The sequence below is a fragment of the Equus przewalskii genome, chromosome 16 (genome assembly GCF_037783145.1).
Source record: "Equus przewalskii isolate Varuska chromosome 16, EquPr2, whole genome shotgun sequence".
In the NCBI taxonomy this organism is placed as follows: domain Eukaryota; kingdom Metazoa; phylum Chordata; class Mammalia; order Perissodactyla; family Equidae; genus Equus; species Equus przewalskii.
The window spans coordinates 79,847,343-79,867,126 of record NC_091846.1 but is presented as its reverse complement, the minus strand read 5'-3'; the positions used below and the strand labels follow the sequence as shown (position 1 = coordinate 79,867,126).

Genomic DNA, 19,784 nt, shown 5'->3' with positions numbered 1-19,784 from the left:
CCCACGCTCTACACATGCGCCACCCTGTCCTGCCTCACCTGAAAGTGGGCGCTTCGAGGCCCCCCGGCATCCCAAGGGCAGCAGGCAGAGCCAGCGCTGGCGGCCCCGGGACGCTCCCCTCTGGGCCATGGCGTCGTCTTCCCGCCAGGGACACGCAGCAGCAGCAGCAGCAGCAGCAGCAGCAGCAGTGGCTTCGATTCTTCAGGACGAGCTCGCTCACCAGGGCTGAGTGAGTCCCCGTGCCAGAACTCAGCTTCCACTGTCCTGCAGGTCCCTGCTGGGGACAGTCAAACACCAGGCGGGCACCAGCGACGTGGGGCAAGGGCACTGGGCGCTGGCCTGCACACGGAGCTGGGCACACGACCTCTAGTGACCTTGGGTTTACAGAGTCCTGAGACAGAACAACAGAGCAACAAGGCGGCCTCTGCGACCAGGCTGCATTCCTCCGTAATGACCGCAGATGCCCACAGTCCACTCGGACAGCTCAGAGCCAGCCACCTGCACACAGAGGGCCAGCCCGTAGAGACTGCCACCAGCCCTGGCAGGACGGGTAGGCAGGAGAAAAGGCCCCGCAGGGCGGGTGAGGCCGCAACCCGCTGATCCACCCGCACGTCCCAGCGTTTCCTTCCTTGGAAGGGGGGCTCGTGTGGCTGGAGCCCCAGCGTCACAGAGCTGCTCCACTGCCCGAGCCAAAAACACCTTCCAGGCTCAGGAGGTCCTCAGTTCAAACAAACAACTACAGGAGGGAGGAAGGGAGGGGCGGCGGCCAGGGCTTTCTTGAAATAAACTGAGAAGTTCCGCCGTTTACTCCTGTCTGCTGTCCAGCACAGAGAAAGGAAATGACAACGCGCTTTGCTTGGCAAGCGACACCTTCCAAGGGGGATGCTGAACCTGCCCGGCGGCTCTCAACCCTGAACCCACGAGGGGGTGAGCCCTTGGGACCCCAGGACGCCCGGGGGCTCCCGACCCTGAACCCACGAGAGGGTGAGCCCTCAGGACCCCAGGATGTCAGGCGGCTCCTCTCATCCCCAAGCTGCCTTCCACAGCCTCACACTGGGCACGACAGTGTCTCAGACCCTCAGACCTAACTTGGGAAGGGTTCATTTTAGCGCCATTTAAAACATGATGACATTGAGGCTCTGTGGGCTGCAGCACACTGACCACACGCTCCAGGTCTCAGAGTCAGAGTGACGAAGGTGAGCACTCAGGTCTCCCTGAGAGACCACCATTCACCCCTGGCACGGCGGCCCCTTCATTCGCCAATGCGACGGGGGCTGGCGCAGCCGGTCTGCAGCATTTATTTAATTTCAGGCAGTCGGGGGGCGCCCCTCCTCCTGGGAATGCTCACAGGCAGAGGGGACCCTGCTAAACTCATGTATCCTGCCTGCTGGAGACCATGACGTGGAGGGGACAGTCCTGGTCCTGGGAGCGTCGTCCTGGGCCTGGAAGAGGCAGTGGCTCTCGTATCTGTTTCCAGTTTTGTACAATTTGGTGATTCCGCCCAGCGCTCTCCTTGATGATGGATGTGCAGTTCTGCACCTCTGAGCACTGAGGGTGTCAGGAGCCGGAGAAGCAGGTGCCGGCCACTGTCACCGCTGCTCCCCACCTGCCACACATCTGGGCTGTCACTGCTGCTCCCGGCCCGCCACACCCATCTGCACTGTCACCTGCAGCCTGGAGAAGCTGCAAGAGGAACACGGGCGTGGAGCCCAGAAAGCCACAGCCAGGCCTCCCTCCCCCAGAAGCGAGGGGACACCAGGACCGAGGCGCAGGACCACCAGCCCGCTGACAGGCGCTCGAGGTTTTGCTCGTGTCCCTCGTGCTGCCTCCCCAGCAGAGGCAGTCCAGACTCACAATCAGGAGGAAACAGATGGCGCGTTTGATGTGGTGCGTCCAGGACGCAGGCCCCTTCCCGAGACGGGGGAACCGGGCCTCATCTCGGGTCAGTCCACGGCGTGAGGACAGGACACGGGGAAATGTGACTGCTACGTGTCCAGGGAAGTAGCCCGTGGCGGGGCCGAGGGATGAGCCGTGCGCCGAGGGCCGTCTCTGACGGCCGGCACCCAGTTTCCCTCTTGGTCCTTCCCTTCCCCAACATGAGTGTGAAGGTCGCACAGAAAATTGGGAAAATCCGGAACGTCAGGCCGTTCCCTGAGCAGCTAGTGAGTCAGAGCTTTTCCCCTAAATATCTAAATATGCTTTAAAGACGTTACCAGCTAAAACCTTTTCCAAAAACCAGTTCTGAGACGTGATCTCTCTCACAATCTGTTTCTTTGTCTTGTAGGTTTGCAGCCTCTGGGTTTGTGAACAACCTGAAAACTCGGGGGGTTTTCCCAGCCATCCGAGGGCATTTCCCTCCCTCAGCTCCTTCACAGCCCCTTGTGAAAACAAACAAAAAACACCAAGTTCTTCGTCACACGACATTGGCCCGCCCAGGGTTTGTTGAGCGCATCTTGGGGAAGCTGAGGGAATTGGCCATTTGAGAAGAGGACCGGCTCTTTTTGGACCCCAAGAGTATATTTTATACAACGTGGCCTCAAGCTTAAGAAATTCATATCAATAAATGCCTGGTTTTTGGCAGGAGAAGAGTCTTAAATAAATCATGTTGGGGAGCAGGGAGCTGTTTAGACAGGTCTTAAAGCAAATGAGATGCTGGGGAATTGAATACTCAATTCTCCGGGCCGACACCGGCAGGGAGGCGGCCGCCCCCTGGGCTGGACCTGCTGGACCGCCGAGTGGAAGCTGCAGGCCACGCGTGAGGACTCCGGCACAAAAGAGCGTTTTCTCTCTTTTTAAAAAACTGTGTGTGGAAGACGACACGCGGGCACACATTGAGATCTGCGGGTTCCACGAGGCCAACTCACAAGGGGGCCCAGGAGCCCCCCGGCCCGCTGAGGTGCCTCCTTCTGTGGATGAGTGCTGATCCAACTTCCCCTCATGTTGTCCTTTTTCGGGGTTTGTTGCTGAACTGATGCCTGGCGCCGCCGCCCCACTGTGCACAGACATTCCCCTTGCTGGACAGTCTCTCTGTGTCAGGGAAGCACTGAGGCCCACACCTGACGAACCCTCGCCATACTCAGCACCGGGTCCCGGCCCCGTCACGTGGCACCGCCCCCTTGGCCACAAGCTGGCTGCCCACGGCGGTGGTTCCGGAGGGAGCCACCGTGCTGGTCACTCCTTGGTCTTCACTCGGGGCTCTGAGTCAGGACACCTCTGCCACTTTCAAAGAAAATGTCTTCCCTCTAACAAAGACGGGAAGTTTTGGCAGCTGAGCGGTTGAGATAACCTGTAAGGCACACAGTAGAGCTAAACTCCTGAGGCCTCTGAGGGATAAAAACGTCGGCGCAGAAACAGGTCTCAGTCCCGGACCGGTTACTCTTAAAAAACGAGACTTTAAATGGTGTGCCTGATTTTTAAAGGATATATCACAACTGACCAATCACGGCAAACTCTAGATACAACGCCCAAGCCACACGAATTTAGAAGTCCACTAAAACACAGACAGCAGAGGACACAGAGATTTTAGGTATTTTCTAAGCTCTGTTTGCAATAATCTTTCAAAGACACAAATTGGGACGCGGCTGGGCCACAGTTTCAACTCAGGTTTTCCTCGCTGGGAACAGACACGCGGCCCGCGCACGGCTCCTGCTCTACAGTAAGGCTCTAACACGTCGCGTTCAGCGGTGGTTTGCCTCTGGGGGCTGTTCCGGTAAAGCTGCGGGGCCCAGCAGGACCTCTGCGTCTCGTTCCCCCAGGGGGACGGGCTGTGTCCTGTGGGCCCCTCGGTGGCCGACACACGCAGGGGCTCCCAATGTGAACAGGTGAACAAACACGTTCCTATGAATGAACGAGCCAGCCAATACCGAGGACGGGCTTCCAGAAGAGAAAACAGGTTCAGTCCTATTAGAACTGATGGAGACATAAGATTACAAAACTGATCAACCATGGACACCTAACGTCTATGTGCACTCATTCAACAGCTTTCTATATTTTCTGATCATTTAAATATCAAAGGACATGTTCTCCCTTTTTAAGGATTCAGAAATCAAAACACAAAAAATCTCTGTCTTTCCAGGCAGAGCACCCTCACAAAAGGGCAGTCCTACTTGGGGCATCAGCTCACCAGCCCTGAAATCCTGCTGAAAATGTCATCGATGAAAACTGACACCGTTCTTTCCCTTGGTGAACTGACCACCACCAATGGTGTGCGGTGAGACTACAAGGACGAGAACTGGTTTCGTGCCTCGGGGGCTGGACCCAGTTCTTCAGCACTACTCACGATGCATAAAGTAAAAACCCAGAACATCCGCCGAAACCCCGATTTAGATTCACAAAAGCCGCTTCATCTCGAAAAGTTAGAAAGAACAGCCAGCTCTTTTGTATTTTCAGACTTACAACTTTAAATTTCCTTGAAAATCTCCTCCCAGAAGTTCGATTTCTCACAGTGCCGTGTGTCTTTCGGGAGTGAAGCTGGGACAAAGGTTCCCACCAGGCCCTCCGTTTTGGGAAAAATATTCCCTTTCCGTCAACACCTGCTCCCTGTAATTTGTGATCCCTGCTCTGCCGCTCTCAGCCCCACTCCGAGGAGGCCAGAGGGCTCTCCACTCCCGCACGGCAGCAGCTTCACGCTGGACGCACACGGCCGGGTTTCTGGTGGGTGTTCTCTGTTCCAACAACAGGCAAGAGAATATCTCATTATCTATTTAAATGTGAGAAGATGATGGAGTCACCTGAGGCCGGCTCTTCTCCCATCTCATGGCCGGTTGCTCAGCTGACTATTCAAACCACATTCTCGGTATTTGTCAGTGCTGCCATGTTAACGCCGCATGACAAGCTGCCCCCAACTCAGTGCCATGGAAAGAAATAGTATTATTCTCACGCTCACAGCTCTGTGGCTCCTCATGTCTCCTTCTGGACCCAGGCTGGAGGGGCAGTGGCTGCCACAGGCACATCCTCATGAAGGGTGAGCAGGGGTCAGGAAGGGCCAGGCCCTGTGCAAGCACGTGTGAGCAGCAGACCAGCTAAGGGCACGTCAAAGGACGTGGGCTCTGCCCACAATGGACGGGGGGAGGGAGCATCTGCAGGAAAGTGGTCCTCACAATCCCCACGTCCCACGGTCGCTCCCTCTCCCGTTCATGGAGGGCAGCACAGGACTTCAGGGAAGCCTCTCCCCACATCCAGTCACGAACACGAAGTCCTTTGACTTTTTGGTCTCACTCTCATAAAAACAGTTTAGTATGAACTTGGTGTACCTCTGTCAGTAGGTGGGCATCACCGTTTATTCAATCATTTGTGTTTATTTGTGAAGGTCAAGGTCATTAATCCGTAGTTTCTCAATTGTGCATTTTCTTTTTGAAACAGAAAAGAGATCACAAACATTTAATCTTCAGGTGCTTCCCCTACCTGCCACCGTTTTGCAGTCTACACGTGCTGGTCCAACACACTCAGAGGGAGCACATGTAGGTGCCAGGCCTGTGGAGGTGAAGTCAGACAGCATCGTGCAGACCACGGAGCCGATGGACAGGGCACAGGCTCCACCAAGCCGATGGCACGTGGGGCCCAGCGCCATGCCCAGGGTGGTGGGTGCAGTGCATACAGGTAAGGGAGCCGTGTGGGCAGTGGGAGAAGGCCCCACAGGAGTGAGCCCTAAGCTGGCTCCCGAGGGAGGACCCTGCACTAGCTGAAAGGGCGAGCAGGAGCTCCAGGAATCCTCGTCATTCTCCATTTGACCCCTTCTCCAGAGCGCACTGAAGGAGAGGGCGCCGGCTTCCATCCTCCCACAGACCTGGGCCCTGGCGGCCCCCCAGTTCCCGCGCGGGTCTCGAGCTTGGGCCTCAGACTCACCTGGCTGGGATGGACCGAGAATCTGCATTTCTGTAATCTCTCAGGTGATGCCTGGTCCAGGACCACACCTGACAACCCTGTGATGGACAGGGGAAACCACGAGGCCCCAAACGGACAACCCTAAAAGGAAGAAGTCACTCATTTCATTCCACCAGCTTCTCTTTCTGCTCAGAATTCCAAGACCCACTCCTGAGTCCCTGCTAACAAGACCCACAGAAACTTCCTGTGGAAGCCCTTTGCTTATTTTAAAAGACAGTTTCTGGGCTGGCCCAGTGGCGCAGGGCTTAAGTTCGCACGTTCCACTTCGGCGGCCTGGGGTTTACCAGTTCAGATTCTGTGTGCGGACATGACACCACTTGGCACGCCATGCTGTGGCAGGCGTCCCACATATAAAGTAGAGGGAGATGGGCACAGATGTTAGCTCAGGGCCAGCCTTCCTCAGCAAAAAGAGGAGGATTGGCAGATGTTAGCTCAGGGCTAATCTTCCTCAAAAAACAAAAAAATAGTTTCCGTGTTTCACAGTCACACCCACCTAATTAGAAAACTAAATTACACGTTATGAAATAATCGACAACCCCCCATCAACGTCCACCTCACTTCCTGAAGGGCCTCAACCCATCTTAAGAACGGATTTGAAAAAACGATTCCTCAGGATGCCATGACAGGGCGGGAGACAGCTGCGGGGAGGGCACTAGCGCACATGACGGAACCCAGGCCGGATGCATCTAAGTTTGCTGGGATGCTGCGGGCGCTGCGTCTAAAGCCCTTACATTCCATGTCATGAGCTTCCGTGCCGAAATGCACACCCCTGAGCCCCCATGAGTCACCCGGAAGGAGTCCTCTCCTCCGCCAGGTGCGATGGGGCCTCAGACCGCCCTGGGAGCCTTCTTTCCCCCGAAAGCCACTCCTGCTGCCCCGGCCCCCCGCCCCCAACCCCCCCCCACACTGAGCCCCGTCTCGGCCACACACCACCTGCCAGGGACGGTTTAAGGCCAGAGGCTGGGCGCCTGGGGGGCTCAGGTGACAGCAGATTCTCTTCTCCTCTCACTGTCCTCATCCAGCTCAGTCACACCTGCCGGACAACACACGTCCAGAACGCCACTGCCCGTGCCACCTGCCACTGCACACCCAGCCCCAGTCTCCACGGCCGTCCACCCCTCCTGGACTGGGCGTGTCCACCCTTTCACACGGCTCCCTCTGCCTTCTCAACAGGCAGCCAGGCGAGCTGTTAAAGACCTAAGTGAGATGGCAGCTGGCGGGTGGCACAGCCGTTAAGTGCACATGTTCTGCTTCAGTGGCCTGGGGTTCCCCGGTTCGGATCCCGGGTGAGGACATGGCACCACTTGGCACGCCATGCTGTGGCAGGCATCCCACATGTAAAGTAGAGGAAGATGGGCACGGATGTGAGCTCAGGGCCAGTCTCCCTCAGCAAAAAGAAGAGGACTGGCAGTAGATGTCAGCTCAGGGCTAATCTTCCTCAAAACAAAAAAGCTAAGTGACACAGCGCCACTCCTCTGCTCGAAAGTCTGGAGGCTTCCAATTTCCCAGACTCCGAGCTGAGGCTGGGGCTGGGGCCCTGGCCACAGTTCACACACAACCTGGCTGTCACAGGCTAAACTCTGTCCCCGCAGAACTCCTATGTTGAAGTCCCCACCCCAGGACCTCCGAACCCACCTGCCTTTGGAGCTGGGCCCTCTGAAGACGCAACTAAAGTAAAACGAGGTCAGCAGGGCAGCCCTGATTCAAGATGGTCAGAGTCCTACGAAGAGGAGATCAGGACACAGGCACACACAGAGGGACGACCCCACGAGGACACAGGGAGGAGACAGCCGTCTAAACGGCAGGAGAGAGGCCGGAGAGGGAACCAGCCCTGCGACACCCTGACCTCGACCTCCAGCCTCCGGACGGTGAGACACAGACGTCTGCTCTCTAAGCCGCCTCGTGGGCGATGCTGTGTTACTGCAGCCGAGCTGACTACCGCACTGGGCCCCCCACTGCCCTCACTGCTCGCCCCACCCCGCCCCTCGCTGTTCTGGCCTCACACACCCAGGGCTCCGTAGTGTAAACAGGAATAGCCGCAGGATACACAGAACAATTTTCAAAAACTTGGTATAAATGTTACACAAAAAATTCTTAGGGTGTGTTTGGGCATTTCTGGGTTAACTACTTATTTTTGCGTCTTAAAGGGGCAGACCCCAGCGCTACAGAATTTTGCGTAAAAGGAAGGGGAACAAGGAGACGCAGGATGGAGCTGCTCTCCCTGGGTGGGACCTGTTCTGTCTCGCTATGGGCTGGCTTTCTCCAGACAGCTCATCGCGGCTCAAGGTCGCTGGGAATGTGGCCGCGGCCGGCCCATGACTGCGTTGACAACTGAAGCCTGGGAGTCCCACGTGGTGGGCTCTTGGTGATGGCGGCCCATGGCTCTGGCTTTTGGAAGCACTTGGGTGGCACAACCCAGGGGTGATGCCTGGCCAAGGGAGGACAGGAGACAACAGGCTCCTGAGGGGGGGCCGGGGCAAGGGCGGGACAGCCGGTGGTTTACGGGTCTCACGCTGTCAGATGGGGACACAGCTGGCACTCACTGGGTGGGAGGGCAGGGAAGAGGAGACATATCCACCTTGGTTTTGCTTCAGCCGAGCTTTCCAAGAGCTTCACGCAACTTGGAGACGTCACGACACGACGGGAAGGTTCTTGGATCTGGGCAGAACAGGGAATGTCAAATATGGGCTCTGCCATGGACGAGCCACCAGCTGGAACCTCACTTCCCGCAACAGCAAAACGGGCCTGACGGCCACACTCAGAGAGGTTTACAGACAGGAAGAGAGCACACAGCAGCCATGGGCACCACTCAGGCCCGACAGGTGAAAAACTAAAGAGAGCTTTTAAAAATTGTGTGTCGATTTCTATTTGGTAAGACATATTCTCCTTTTTACTAAAAAACAAGTTTTTTAAAAATCATTTTTTCAAACCTTAAATTCTTCACAAGAGTACATGATTCCTTTGACTCCTTAACTGCCTATATTTGGTCTGTTTAAACATTGATAAAAAGCAAACACCAAACATATCACAACACCTAACAAGAAGGAGTGAAGTGAGATTTTAAGAGTTCTCCATCCCCTCGCGGAGCAGAGAGAGTGGGTTCAAAGGTGCTCGCTGGGGTGGAGCTGCTGAGAGCCAGCAGGGCCCCTCCGACCCCTCACCTCTCCCGCCCTTCTCCTCGTCTCGGACTGACTCCCTGAAGTAACAAGGAGCATGACGCCTCCCCCACGAGGAGAGCCAGGAGGACGTCCTTTCGTGGCCACCGGGCCTGAGAGTCATGAGTTACTCCAGGACGAGCAGGCCGGCTCTCCTGGACCCTGAGAGTAAGCATCCCGTGAGTTAGAGGGGCCAGTTCTGCTCGGTTCTGGGAGGAAACCAGGGTGTACCAGGCATTCCAACGAGAATCGCAAAGAACCGCCGAGACAGAAAGTGAGTTTACGTGGCTCCTTTATTTTCAAGGAAATGTCGCCCTCGGCACCACTGATGCCCCTCACTGACGTGTGCTCAGCTTTTTAACAGAGCGCTGTTTGTTTCCGCATTAACACGACGCAGCAGGCGCGTGCTGTGCTCTCGTCTCCCATCCAGCCCCCAGGACGTCGCCCTTCAGACCAACGTGCGACCCAGCCGCAGCTGCTGCCAGGAAATCCTGATTTCACGCAAAACTGGAGGAAAACCCACAGCCCCTTAACAGTGGGGTGGCGGCCCCAGCGCCCAAGCTTCTCCCCAAGAAACGACACAGCCTGAACCCCTGGGCCCTCGGAGCCTGGAGGTCTGGATTCCAGTGTGGGCATTTTCACCAAAGGAATTTACGGATTTGGGAAAAAGTTAATCCCCACAATCCCTCACAGATACAAAGTTCTACCTTCCAATCCAAGTAACCAAGAGATGTACCCTCTGCGTCCCCGTGTGCTGTGTGACCCGCAGAGATGCACACACACGTGACACGGGGTGACCAGGGGGTGGCCGGCCTCCTCATGGGGTGACCAGGGGGTGGCCGGCCTCCTCACGGGGTGACCAGGGGGTATCTGGCCTCCTCACGGGGTGACCAGGGGGTGTCTGGCCTCCTCACAGGGTGACCAGGGGGTGTCTGGCCTCCTCCTAGGGTGACCACGGGGTGTCTAGCCTCCTCACAGGGTGACCACGGGGTGTCTAGCCTCCTCACAGGGTGACCACGGGGTATCTAGCCTCCTCACAGGGTGACCAGGGGGTATCTGGCCTCCTCACGGGGTGACTAGGAGGTGTCTGGCCTCCTCATAGGGTGACCACGGGGTGTCTAGCCTCCTCACGGGGTGACCAGGGGGTAGCTGGCCTCCTCACGGGGTGACCAGGGGGTGTCTGGCCTCCTCATAGGGTGACCACGGGGTGTCTAGCTTCCTCACAGGGTGACGAGGGGGTGTCTGGCCTCCTCACGGGGCTGTAGGACTCGGGCTGGTGTAGAGCAAATGGGGAAGGACCATCCTGGTGACACCCACTGCAGTGGGGACCGAGGGAGCAGGTAGGCATCACCAGGGCCCTGGATGCAGAAGAGCCACAAGGAGCCCCGTCATGGGGACAGAAAGGGAGCCGGCCACCGAGCTCAGGGAGGCCGAGAGGAGGTGTTCACTGACTGGCTGGGCATATCCACCACGGCCAACGAGAGCCAGAGCCCGCCACGGGCCAGGCACGGGGCGACGCAGGCTGAGGTGGACGAGTGCTCTGCTGGAACTGGGCTGTCCTGGGTGGGGGCCAGGGGACCCAGGGGACCCAGGAGTGGGATGGACCGAGGGGTTCTGTGGAGTCTGTAACAATAAGCTGAAGAACAGAACAGTTTCTTTTGGAAAAACCCAGAACCCAGGACGGCGACGACCCCTCAGAAGAGAAACTCGTGCAGGACACAGGCTCCACGACCAACAGCAGGGACACAGCCCTACCACCTCCCTCGCGGATGGGCGGCCAGCTTGCTCTTCCACACGTTCCCTCCGCTTCTGTCCGACAACACCGATTTTTGCTACAAAGAGACTTCACAGGTCAGCTCTAGGCCCGTTTCTTACTTCTGAGTTCTCCCGCGATCTCAGCAACAGACTCGGCAGAGAAGTCTGACTCCTCACACCCGAACACGGCCCACAGGGGCACCACGGTGGGCGCTCGGGCTCTGAAGGGGCACGTCAGAAGACGGACACACGTCACTCAAACAGCACCAGAATAACAGCGCGGGGCAGCATGCCCCCACCCTCACCCCAAAGCGGCCGAGTTAGCAGCTGACGCATCCCTTGAAATTAGCTTCTTGGACCGTGTAAAGCTCAGTGAAGAGGAAGGGAGGATGGGCCAGCATGGGCGGGAAAGAAGACAGGTATTCCAAAGCATGCGGGTCCCCTGGCCGGACTCTACCCAGAGGAGGGGGCGAGCTCATCACTCACGCTCTGATCCAAACTAACGACCTACTCCTTCAACACGTAAAGAGCTACAAGTTGTTTGTCCTCACTGGGGGGACGATGATAAACTTTCTTTAAAACACAATGTGGGGGGCCGGCCGCGTGGCCGAGTGATTAAGTTCGCGTGCTCCGCTTCGGCAGCCCAGTGTTTTGGTGGTTTGGATCCTGGGTGCGGACATGGCACCACTGGTCAGGCCATGCTGAGGCGGCGTCCCACGGTGCCACAACTAGAAGGACCCACAACTAAAAATACACAACTATGTACTGGGGGCTTTGGGGAGAAAAGGGAAAAATAAAATCTTTAAAAAACAAACATGATGTGTTTATATTCTTGTAAGCAACTTCGTCTGTTTATCCTTCTGTCCATCCAGCCATCCAGCCATGCCCCCTCCCGCACCCACCCTCATCCCCCTATCCGTCCACCCAGGATGAGAAACAGTGTGTTGCTCAAGGTCAGTGAGTGGAGAAGGTGGCCACAGATCGAAAGATCCTTCTCCCACTTCTGCTTCTGCTCCTTGCCCACCACCACCGGCATCACCTGAGAACTTAAAATGCAAATTCTCAGGTCCTGCCTCAGACTCCCTGAATCGGAAACTCCGGGGGGGAGGTGCCCAGGAACCTGTGACCATTCCTTCCAGATGATTCTCATGCTCGGTCCAGGACCATTGTTCCTCTGCATTCGGCAAATGCTTAAATGGACTAGATGCAATCACATTTCTCCTCCAAATGTTCCTTACTTTTTAACCAATTACTGCAAATCTAAAGAGAAAACAGAAATAAAAATGCTGGAAAAGGAGCCCTGCCACAGAGGGGGAGAGCTTTAGCCGCTGGACGTGCTCCTGGCCTTGTGATTAAAAATCAGGTTCAGGAGTCTACATCATTTCCATCCTCAAGGTCAAGAGACAGACTCGCAGACCGTCTGGGCAGCCAGCTTTATCTCCTTCACCTGCAGACTAACCAGAGAGTGAATGTTCTGGACAAGTGGAAGCAACATAGCGATCGGAAGTTAAAGTAAGGCAGCAGCCTGTGGGGACCAGATGAAGTCAAAGTGCCTGTCGGTCAGGGCGGAGCCACGAGCGTCCAGCCCTGTGCAGCTGAAAGAGCTACGAAGGCCTGGGAAAGGTCACTGGCCCCACCCTCAGCTCTGACTCGTCCTGAAGGGATCAGGCCCCCTGCCCTGAATCGCTACGCCTGGTGCCAGCAGCTCCCACCTGCCACTACTCCCAAATGACCCCGGAGGCAAACAGCTCTGTGACCTCCAGGTGGAAGCCGGTCCTACAGACCCTCACGGGAATTCCGTGAGGAAGTGTCGGGATTCAGACCTGAGTTGCTGAGGACGTCCACATCAACCCACATCCCCGTCCCCACAGGAGAACATGCAACATGCCCCTCACTCGGCGGATGGTGCGATGTCAACATCACATGACGCACAGCCCGACAGCCGCATCGTGTCACAGGCTCCCTGCAGCCGTGCCTCCCACGTAGCGACAGGGAAAGGGGCCTGTGCTGAAGCGGAGGCCGTGTGGATGGAGGATGCAGGGTCCTCTCTCCTGACCAAAGGACACAGGGTGTTCCTAACACAGGCATCTCCTGGCTGGGATTTCAGAGTCTGGCTGAAAACTGCAACTGTCAGCAGCACAGATGTGTCAAAGGACGCGGTCTGAGAGTCACTGCTCGGAACAAGGTCAACACGAGGGCCTGGCTTGCAGTGCAATGCACCGAGCGGTCAGTGTCACCCGAGCCTCACAGGGAGCTTCTCACCATTCAAAACGCTCCTGCATCTTCGGGAGCCGGTGAAGAAGGCCCCGTGCCTGAGGCTAGAGAATGACGTCACTCTGGAACAGCTCCGGCTCCGTAATTCTGACTCGGGGCCAAACACAGAGGCGGGCCCTCCCTCCAGGGCGAGTCCGCAGCCCTGCAGATCTGCGGCGGGTCCACCTGCCCTTCGCCTCAGCCACACGCTGAATCCTAACAAGCAAAACTGACTTGAGTCTCAGAAACCGGGAGCCGCCTTTCCAAGAACAGGGGGCCAGATGGCACAAAATGGCTTTGCTTTCTCTTGACTCATTTGCAATAAATCCAGTAGCTTTGATCACGAAAATCACCGTTAAAAACCGAATGTCTCCGAAGCCTTGGCTGGACCCTCACACACAACGATGTTGGTACGGATTTAACCGTTCCTTTGCTCTCCAAATCCACCGGGGTCTCCCACTCCCGAGGCAGAGAGAGGACAGCACACCGCAGCCTCACGGACAAATCTCCTGTCCCGGACAAGGGGCACCCGCACACCACATACGTGCCGCGATATCGGGCAAAGGCTGGCAACTTACGTTTAAGGATTTATGATTATTTCCTCTTCATTTCAAGGAAAACTAGTTAACGCCAACCGTTTCCCTCCGGACAGCGCAGCATGAAGACTCATGTGACGGACTGAAAGCCGGCAGCTGGTCACCGCCAGCTCAGCGATTTCTCAAACCTAAACGAATCCATCCAAACCGCTCCTCAAGCTCATTTTAAGTAATCTTTTAATTAACAGGGAGAACGAACAGCCAATTATCCATTCTTCCAGTCTTTCCCCAGACCATTTTCAAACATTCGACTTAGGTTTAAATTATCTTTAGTGGAGAAAACAATCACCTGATTAATCTGTATTTTTCCTCCTCAAAATGACCTTCTGATAGCACCCCCAACCCTACACCAGGCTCTAAAAGCCCTGGGCTCGAGATGATTTTCAGCCCACCAAAATTTATGCTTCCTCCATCGCTACTGCTGCAGATGCAACCGAAACGCAGGCTGAAGGAGCAGATTTCAGACCGGGCTCCAGGCACCCACCTGGGTTCCGGGAAAGCCTGTCACCATCTGCGATGATTCTAACTATCCACAGCAGAACAAAATCAGGCCGCCAGTCCTTGGAACCCAGCTGCCGGACGAATGCCCATCACACCTGCTCTTTCCTGTTACCACTGCTAGGAAAAAAAATGAAGGCTGCTATACAAAAATCAGACGCATTTCCCCACGATTCAGCACGCGATGCCAAGCTAAAGAACATATAATTCAAGGCCAGCAGCTCCTCCTACCCGTGCGCGCGGAAACCGCATTTAATCTCTGCACCATTTCTTCCAGGGCCATCTCTTCATTTCTCAGCCAAAACCTCATCCTCCGGCAGAAGAGGACGATGCTCCGCGGCTGGTCTCTGCGCCAGAGGCGCCCGCTGGGTGGGGCAGGGCGAGTGGGGAGGGGGCGCGCGGCGAGCCGGCCTGAGCGCCTCCCTTCCCGGGATTGGTCCCGAGTCCCACCGAGGGGCGCGCCCTGCGCAGGAGGGGGCTGCTCGGCGGAAGCGGAAGCGGCGCGCGCCCCGCGTGTCCGCCACCTGGACGCCCTGGGTGTGCAGCCCCGGGGTCACCTGGAACTCGTGTGTGCACCTCCGCGGCCACCAGGGAGCTGCGCGTGTGCACCCCCGAGGTCACCTGGGAGCTGCGCCTGTGCACCCCCGCGGCCACCAGGGACCCCGCGTGTGCCCCCGCCGATCGCCTGACAGTCCCGCGTGTGCACCCGCGGGGACCCGGGCCGGCAGCGCTCCCCGCGCAGAGGCGAGGCCCGGCGCACCCCTCTGGCCCCGGGTCTCCGTGCCCTTCGGTGGAGGAGGGGAGAGGTGTGGGGCGCGAGCGGAACCTGCCCGCCCCCCTTACCTCCGGCCGCCCCTGGGCAGGTGCAGAGGCCGCAGCAGCCCGGCGCGCCCTCCCCGCGCCGCCGCATGCCGCCCGCGCCGCCCCAGGTCGTGGGTCCGAGGGTCGGCGGTGGATCCGGGGGTGGCCAGGGTGGACCCGCTGCTCCTGGCAGAGGCGCCGCCCGCCGGAGGACGCAGGGGCGGTGGGGAAGCCGCGCTGCAGGCTCGGGCCCTCAGGCCTGGCCCGGGTTGGCACAGAGCCACCTGGTGCATCCTACACCTCGGCGCCCTGCGTGTGCCAGGCATGCGTGTGCACGGCTGTGGCCGCCACATCCCGAGGGTGTGCAAGGACGCACTGGGCCCTGGAGGGGCCTCTCCTTCCCAGGGGGCTTGCCTGCTTTTGTGGCTGGCATTACAGGCAGCATGCCCATGCTGACAGAAGGAGCCTTTCGGGAAGAAGGGCCCATTTCCGTAAGTGGTTTGGGGAATTTGAGCACGGAGCGGCTGAGGTTCAAGCTCAGGTCAATAGGACCGACCTGTGTGCCAGCATCTCTGGTGTGACTGCCAGGAACTGGGCTGGGCCCAAGGGGTAAAAAGATGGAGGTGACACGGCACTTGCCTGCAGAGAACTCATGGGTCTGGGGGCAAGAAAGATCTGGAAGCAAATCATTGCAACGTAGAACGAATGTTGCACACGTGATAACCACACGTGGAAAGTTGGGGTGAGACAAAGAAATTGCTGGTTTGTTTTTTTTAACATCAAAACCATTGACTATGAGCAGCTTCATACGGGTGGAGGTAGAGCCCAGTGAAGGGAGGGGTCGGCGCAGGGCAGACAGGGAGCCTCTCCCTGCGGACAAGGGTCCAGGGCTGCCCGGCGCCAGCTGTGCCTGTGGCCCCCTCCCCCTCACGACCACCTGCCTGCGACTTCAGAGGGCCAGGCACCTGGCAGAGTGTCCAGAAACGCAGCCGCTCCCCCCAAAGTGAAGTGGGCGCCTCCACCTTCCTGTGGCTCCAGAGGCAACAGCGCCCACCCTGGTCCTCAACCAAAGCCAGCCCGGCCGCACTCCCTCAGGCCTCCGACACAGCAGACGGGACATCCCTCTCCCAGCACCTTGGCCTCCTCCCCACGCCCGCGTCCCCCTTTGGCACATGGGTCTACACAGGTGGCGCTCACACTTGAGGTGCAGGAGTTCCCCACCCCCACCGAGGGCCCACTCACCCTAGACGGCAAGGTCACCCAGGGTTTCCCACCCCGCCGGTCTGTGGGCCCAGGCACGGGCATCTCTAACCACTCAGGCGACGCCGATACAGCTGGTCCACACTAGAATGCTGCAAGTAGCTCCCGTCTACACCAACAGCAAACAGAGAAACAGCGAGACTTCGTGCCCCTCCTGCTCTCGCTGACCGGTTCCCCCCACTGGGCGAATGTTCCCACCCACACGCAGCTGCCTTCCTCAGCCTGTGCCGTCCACTCCGTCCCCTGAAACCCTTCCGCTGGTGCCACACCCGGGACCAAGCCGCTAACTTCAGGGTTGAGTCTGCCAGCCTCTGTGCTGGGTGCTGTGACGCGTCAACGTGGCCAGGCTCGGTGCCCAGGCGTCTGCTCAAACACCAGTGTGGGCGTCACTGTGAGGGTATTTTGTAGACCTGATTAACAAGTAAATCAGCAGACTGATTAAAGCAGATCACGCTCCCCAATGTGGTGGGCCTCATCCAATCAGTTGAGGGCCTTAAGAGAAAATGACTGCCCTCCCCCGAGGAGGTGACTTCCCACTCAAGCGATTCCTGGGGCTCCAGCCTGCAGCCTGCCCCACAGATTTCAGACTTACCAGCCCCAGAATCGTGTGAGCCCGGCCCTTAAAATAAATCTCCCCCTCCACCCTCTCTCTCTACCAAACCTTCGCTCTCTCCTTAAATTACGGCTCAGATGGTGCCGTCTTTGTACAAAGAGCATTTAACATCTGCCCGAGTATAACCATCACAGTGCTGCCCAGCATTTACTGAGGACTCACTGTCCCAGGGACTACCTCAGCCCCACACCTGTGTGAACTGACTCAACTTCACAAGGATCTAGGAGATAGATGGGCACTGCTTTTACCCTGTTCTACAGAATAAGGCACAGAGAGGCTCAGTGACTTGCCCAAGGTCACAAAGCTGGTAAGCGGCAGAGGCAGGATTCACACTCAGACGCCTACAAACACAGACCCAGAAAACAAGTGTTTGCTTCCAGGAAACATCGCGTCTCAGCTGGAATGTCACCCAAGTCTCCTACAGTTCAATAAGGGGCAGTCAGCAAGGTCCCAAGCCCAACATTGCACGAACTCTTAGCCCGACTGTCTGTCACTGCCTCGCCCCTCCCAGCAAGGAGGAGCAGGGCAGGGACGGGGGTGCACAGGTGGGAAGGCGGGAGGTCACGTCACACCTGGACACCCTCATGTCCCCTTAGCAGCTGTTCTGGACAGCCGGCCCCGAGAGGTAAGAAATGAGAGTGTGCATCAGGTGCTGGAGCCCGCCCTCCCGAGACCGGGGCTCCGGATGCTGCTGTGGAGGTCATGGGGACATGCAGGCAGGCCTTGGGGCGGCTGGACTCCGGCCCTGGAAGGCAAGGATGCACACTTTCCTGCTCTGCCTCATCCCCCAGCACAGGGGCCGCAGGAAAGCGGGGCTTGGAAACGGCCCTATGAAGAAAGCCCCAGCCACCCAGCATGGCCTGGCTCATGAGCCCTCGGGGAGCCGTGGACACACCCCGACTCCCCACAACCGCTCCCTGGGCGCCGGGAGCCAGGCCCGGCTGGTTCCAGGGTGCTGCTGAGCAGGGCAGGCAGCTCCTGCCGCGTGGGGCTGACACTCCGCAGGGGGCCGCCACGAACGGGGACAGGCAAGCTGAGGGAGGACGGGGAACAAGCTGGGGAGGGGCCAGGAAGACAGGAGAAAACAGGACACGGGACTTCTGTCCTCGCCACGGGGCCAGCCCACAACGGGGAGGACTTTGGAGACGCCACCATCCCAACACCAGAACACTTCTCAACCCAAGCCCGGCACCTCGCCTGGCTCCCGGACAACCTGGTTCCTCCGACCCTCCGGGCCCAGCAGCACCCCCACCTGGCCCACAGGATGAACCCCCCTGACCCGGGCACCCGGCAGCTACCTGTCCTCTAACCCACGGCCAAAGATGGGGACAGAGCATTCAGAAAACAACAGGCAGGACTGACCCGCCGGAGCGGCTGACAGAGAGCCCCCTGCACACCGTCAGAACGGGCTAGACTGCTCGGCAATCAGCAGGGCCATGAGGTGATGTCACCTCACACCCGTCAGAACGGCTGTCATCAGGAAGACAAGCAATAGCAAGTGTTGGTGAGGGTGTGGAGAAAAGGGAGCCGTCGTGCACTGCTGGTGGGAGTGCAGACTGGTGCAGCCACTGTGGAAAACAGCATGGAGGGTCCTCAGAAACTTAAAAACAGAAATACCCTCTGACCCAGCCATCCTAGCTCTGCATGTTTATCTGAAGGAATGAAATCAGGATCTCAAAGACACACCTGCACCCCCGTGTTCTCTGCGGCATTTTTCACAACAGCCAAGACATGGGAACAACTAGGTGCCCATCAATGGGTGAATGGACAAAGAAGATGTGGTTTATATACGCAATGGAGGATTATTCAGCCATAAAAAGCAGGAAATCCTGCCACTTGCAACAACATGGACGGACCATGAGGGCCTTATGCCGAGTGAAATAAGTCAGACAGAGAAAGACAAACACTGTATGATTTCACTTATACGTGGATCTAAAAAAGTCCAAGTCGCAGAAACAGAGTTGACCGCTGGTTTCCAGGGGCTGGGGGTGGGGGAAGCGGGGGATGTTGCTCAAAGGGTATAACCTTCCAGCTAAAGGACGAGTCAGTTCCGGGGATCTAACGTGCAGCCTGGCGACTGTGGCTGACAACACGGTATCGCGTACTAGAAAGTTGCCGAGAATTCTAAGAGGAAACGCAGTGGTCAGTGTTTGCCCCTTAGTGTCTGCAGCAGTTACAGCCAGCAGGGCAGGGGCGCATCCCTCGCAATTTATTGGGGAGTGTTTAAGGGAAACCTCACAAAGATCCCTCAGCAGGCCACAAACGACCTCTAACCCGTTGGGACCTTCTGGAAGGACCCTAACTGGGAAATAAAACCCTCTCGAGTGTGAGTGACCCTGTCAGGTGGAGCGGGCAGGTGGGGCGGCACCTCGGAGCCGTCCTTAGACGGGGCGAGCCCCTAACTCAGCCTCTGATCTGCTGGGGCCGTGGAAATGAGAAGAGGAGGGGCCTCAGGGCCCCACAGCCATGCAGGACTGGGGTGGAGGACTGGGCAGGGCCGTGCCAGGCCGGGGGCCCCTGAGAGAACCGCAGGGCCAGCGCCTCCCTGTCCTACTCTCGGGGACCCCGAGCACTGGCTTCCTGGGTTCTACGTTTATTCTGAAGACGTCACCCGCCACCTCCTGGCCGTGCACCCTGAGCAGACTTTGGGGGCATCAGGCCTACGCATCTCCTCACCTGCCAGACCAGCCTCCACGTCAGAAAGATTTCACTCGGGAAAAACACTTGTTCAGGCGTAAAGCAGTGAATAATTGAAGGATCCAGTCCACACCCACATCAGAGCCGTAGTCACTTCCGGCTGTAACAGAACACCACAGACAGGGCGCCCAGCAAAAAGCGAAATTTACTGTCTCACAGCTCCAGGGGCTGGAGTCGGAGATCAAGGCCGGGTTCTGGTGAGGATCCCCTTTCCGGGGCCTTCTCTCTGTGTCCTCACGGTGGGAGGGCGAGGGGCTCTGTGGGCCTCTTTGA

The 19,784-nt window shown here is 57.7% G+C and overlaps 1 protein-coding gene across 29 annotated transcripts in view; it reads right to left on the bottom strand.

Moving 5' to 3' along the window:
* MCF2L (MCF.2 cell line derived transforming sequence like) overlaps positions 1-19,784 on the bottom strand; it is a 181,963-nt gene that overhangs the window by 104,304 nt on the left and 57,875 nt on the right. For 3 of the 29 annotated variants that reach the window (XM_070579337.1, XM_070579338.1, XM_070579358.1), the window contains exon 1: positions 14,372-14,609. The exons of 10 other annotated variants lie outside the window; for them this stretch is intronic. In XM_070579337.1, coding sequence (XP_070435438.1) covers positions 14,372-14,450 — 79 coding nt within the window. In that variant the 5' untranslated portion in view covers positions 14,451-14,609. Of the gene's footprint in view, positions 1-38; positions 790-13,624; positions 14,262-14,371; positions 14,841-14,983; positions 15,268-19,784 lie in introns of those variants that run through there. 16 more of the 29 variants (XM_070579334.1, XM_070579348.1, XM_070579360.1 and 13 more) reach the window with 11 other exon arrangements.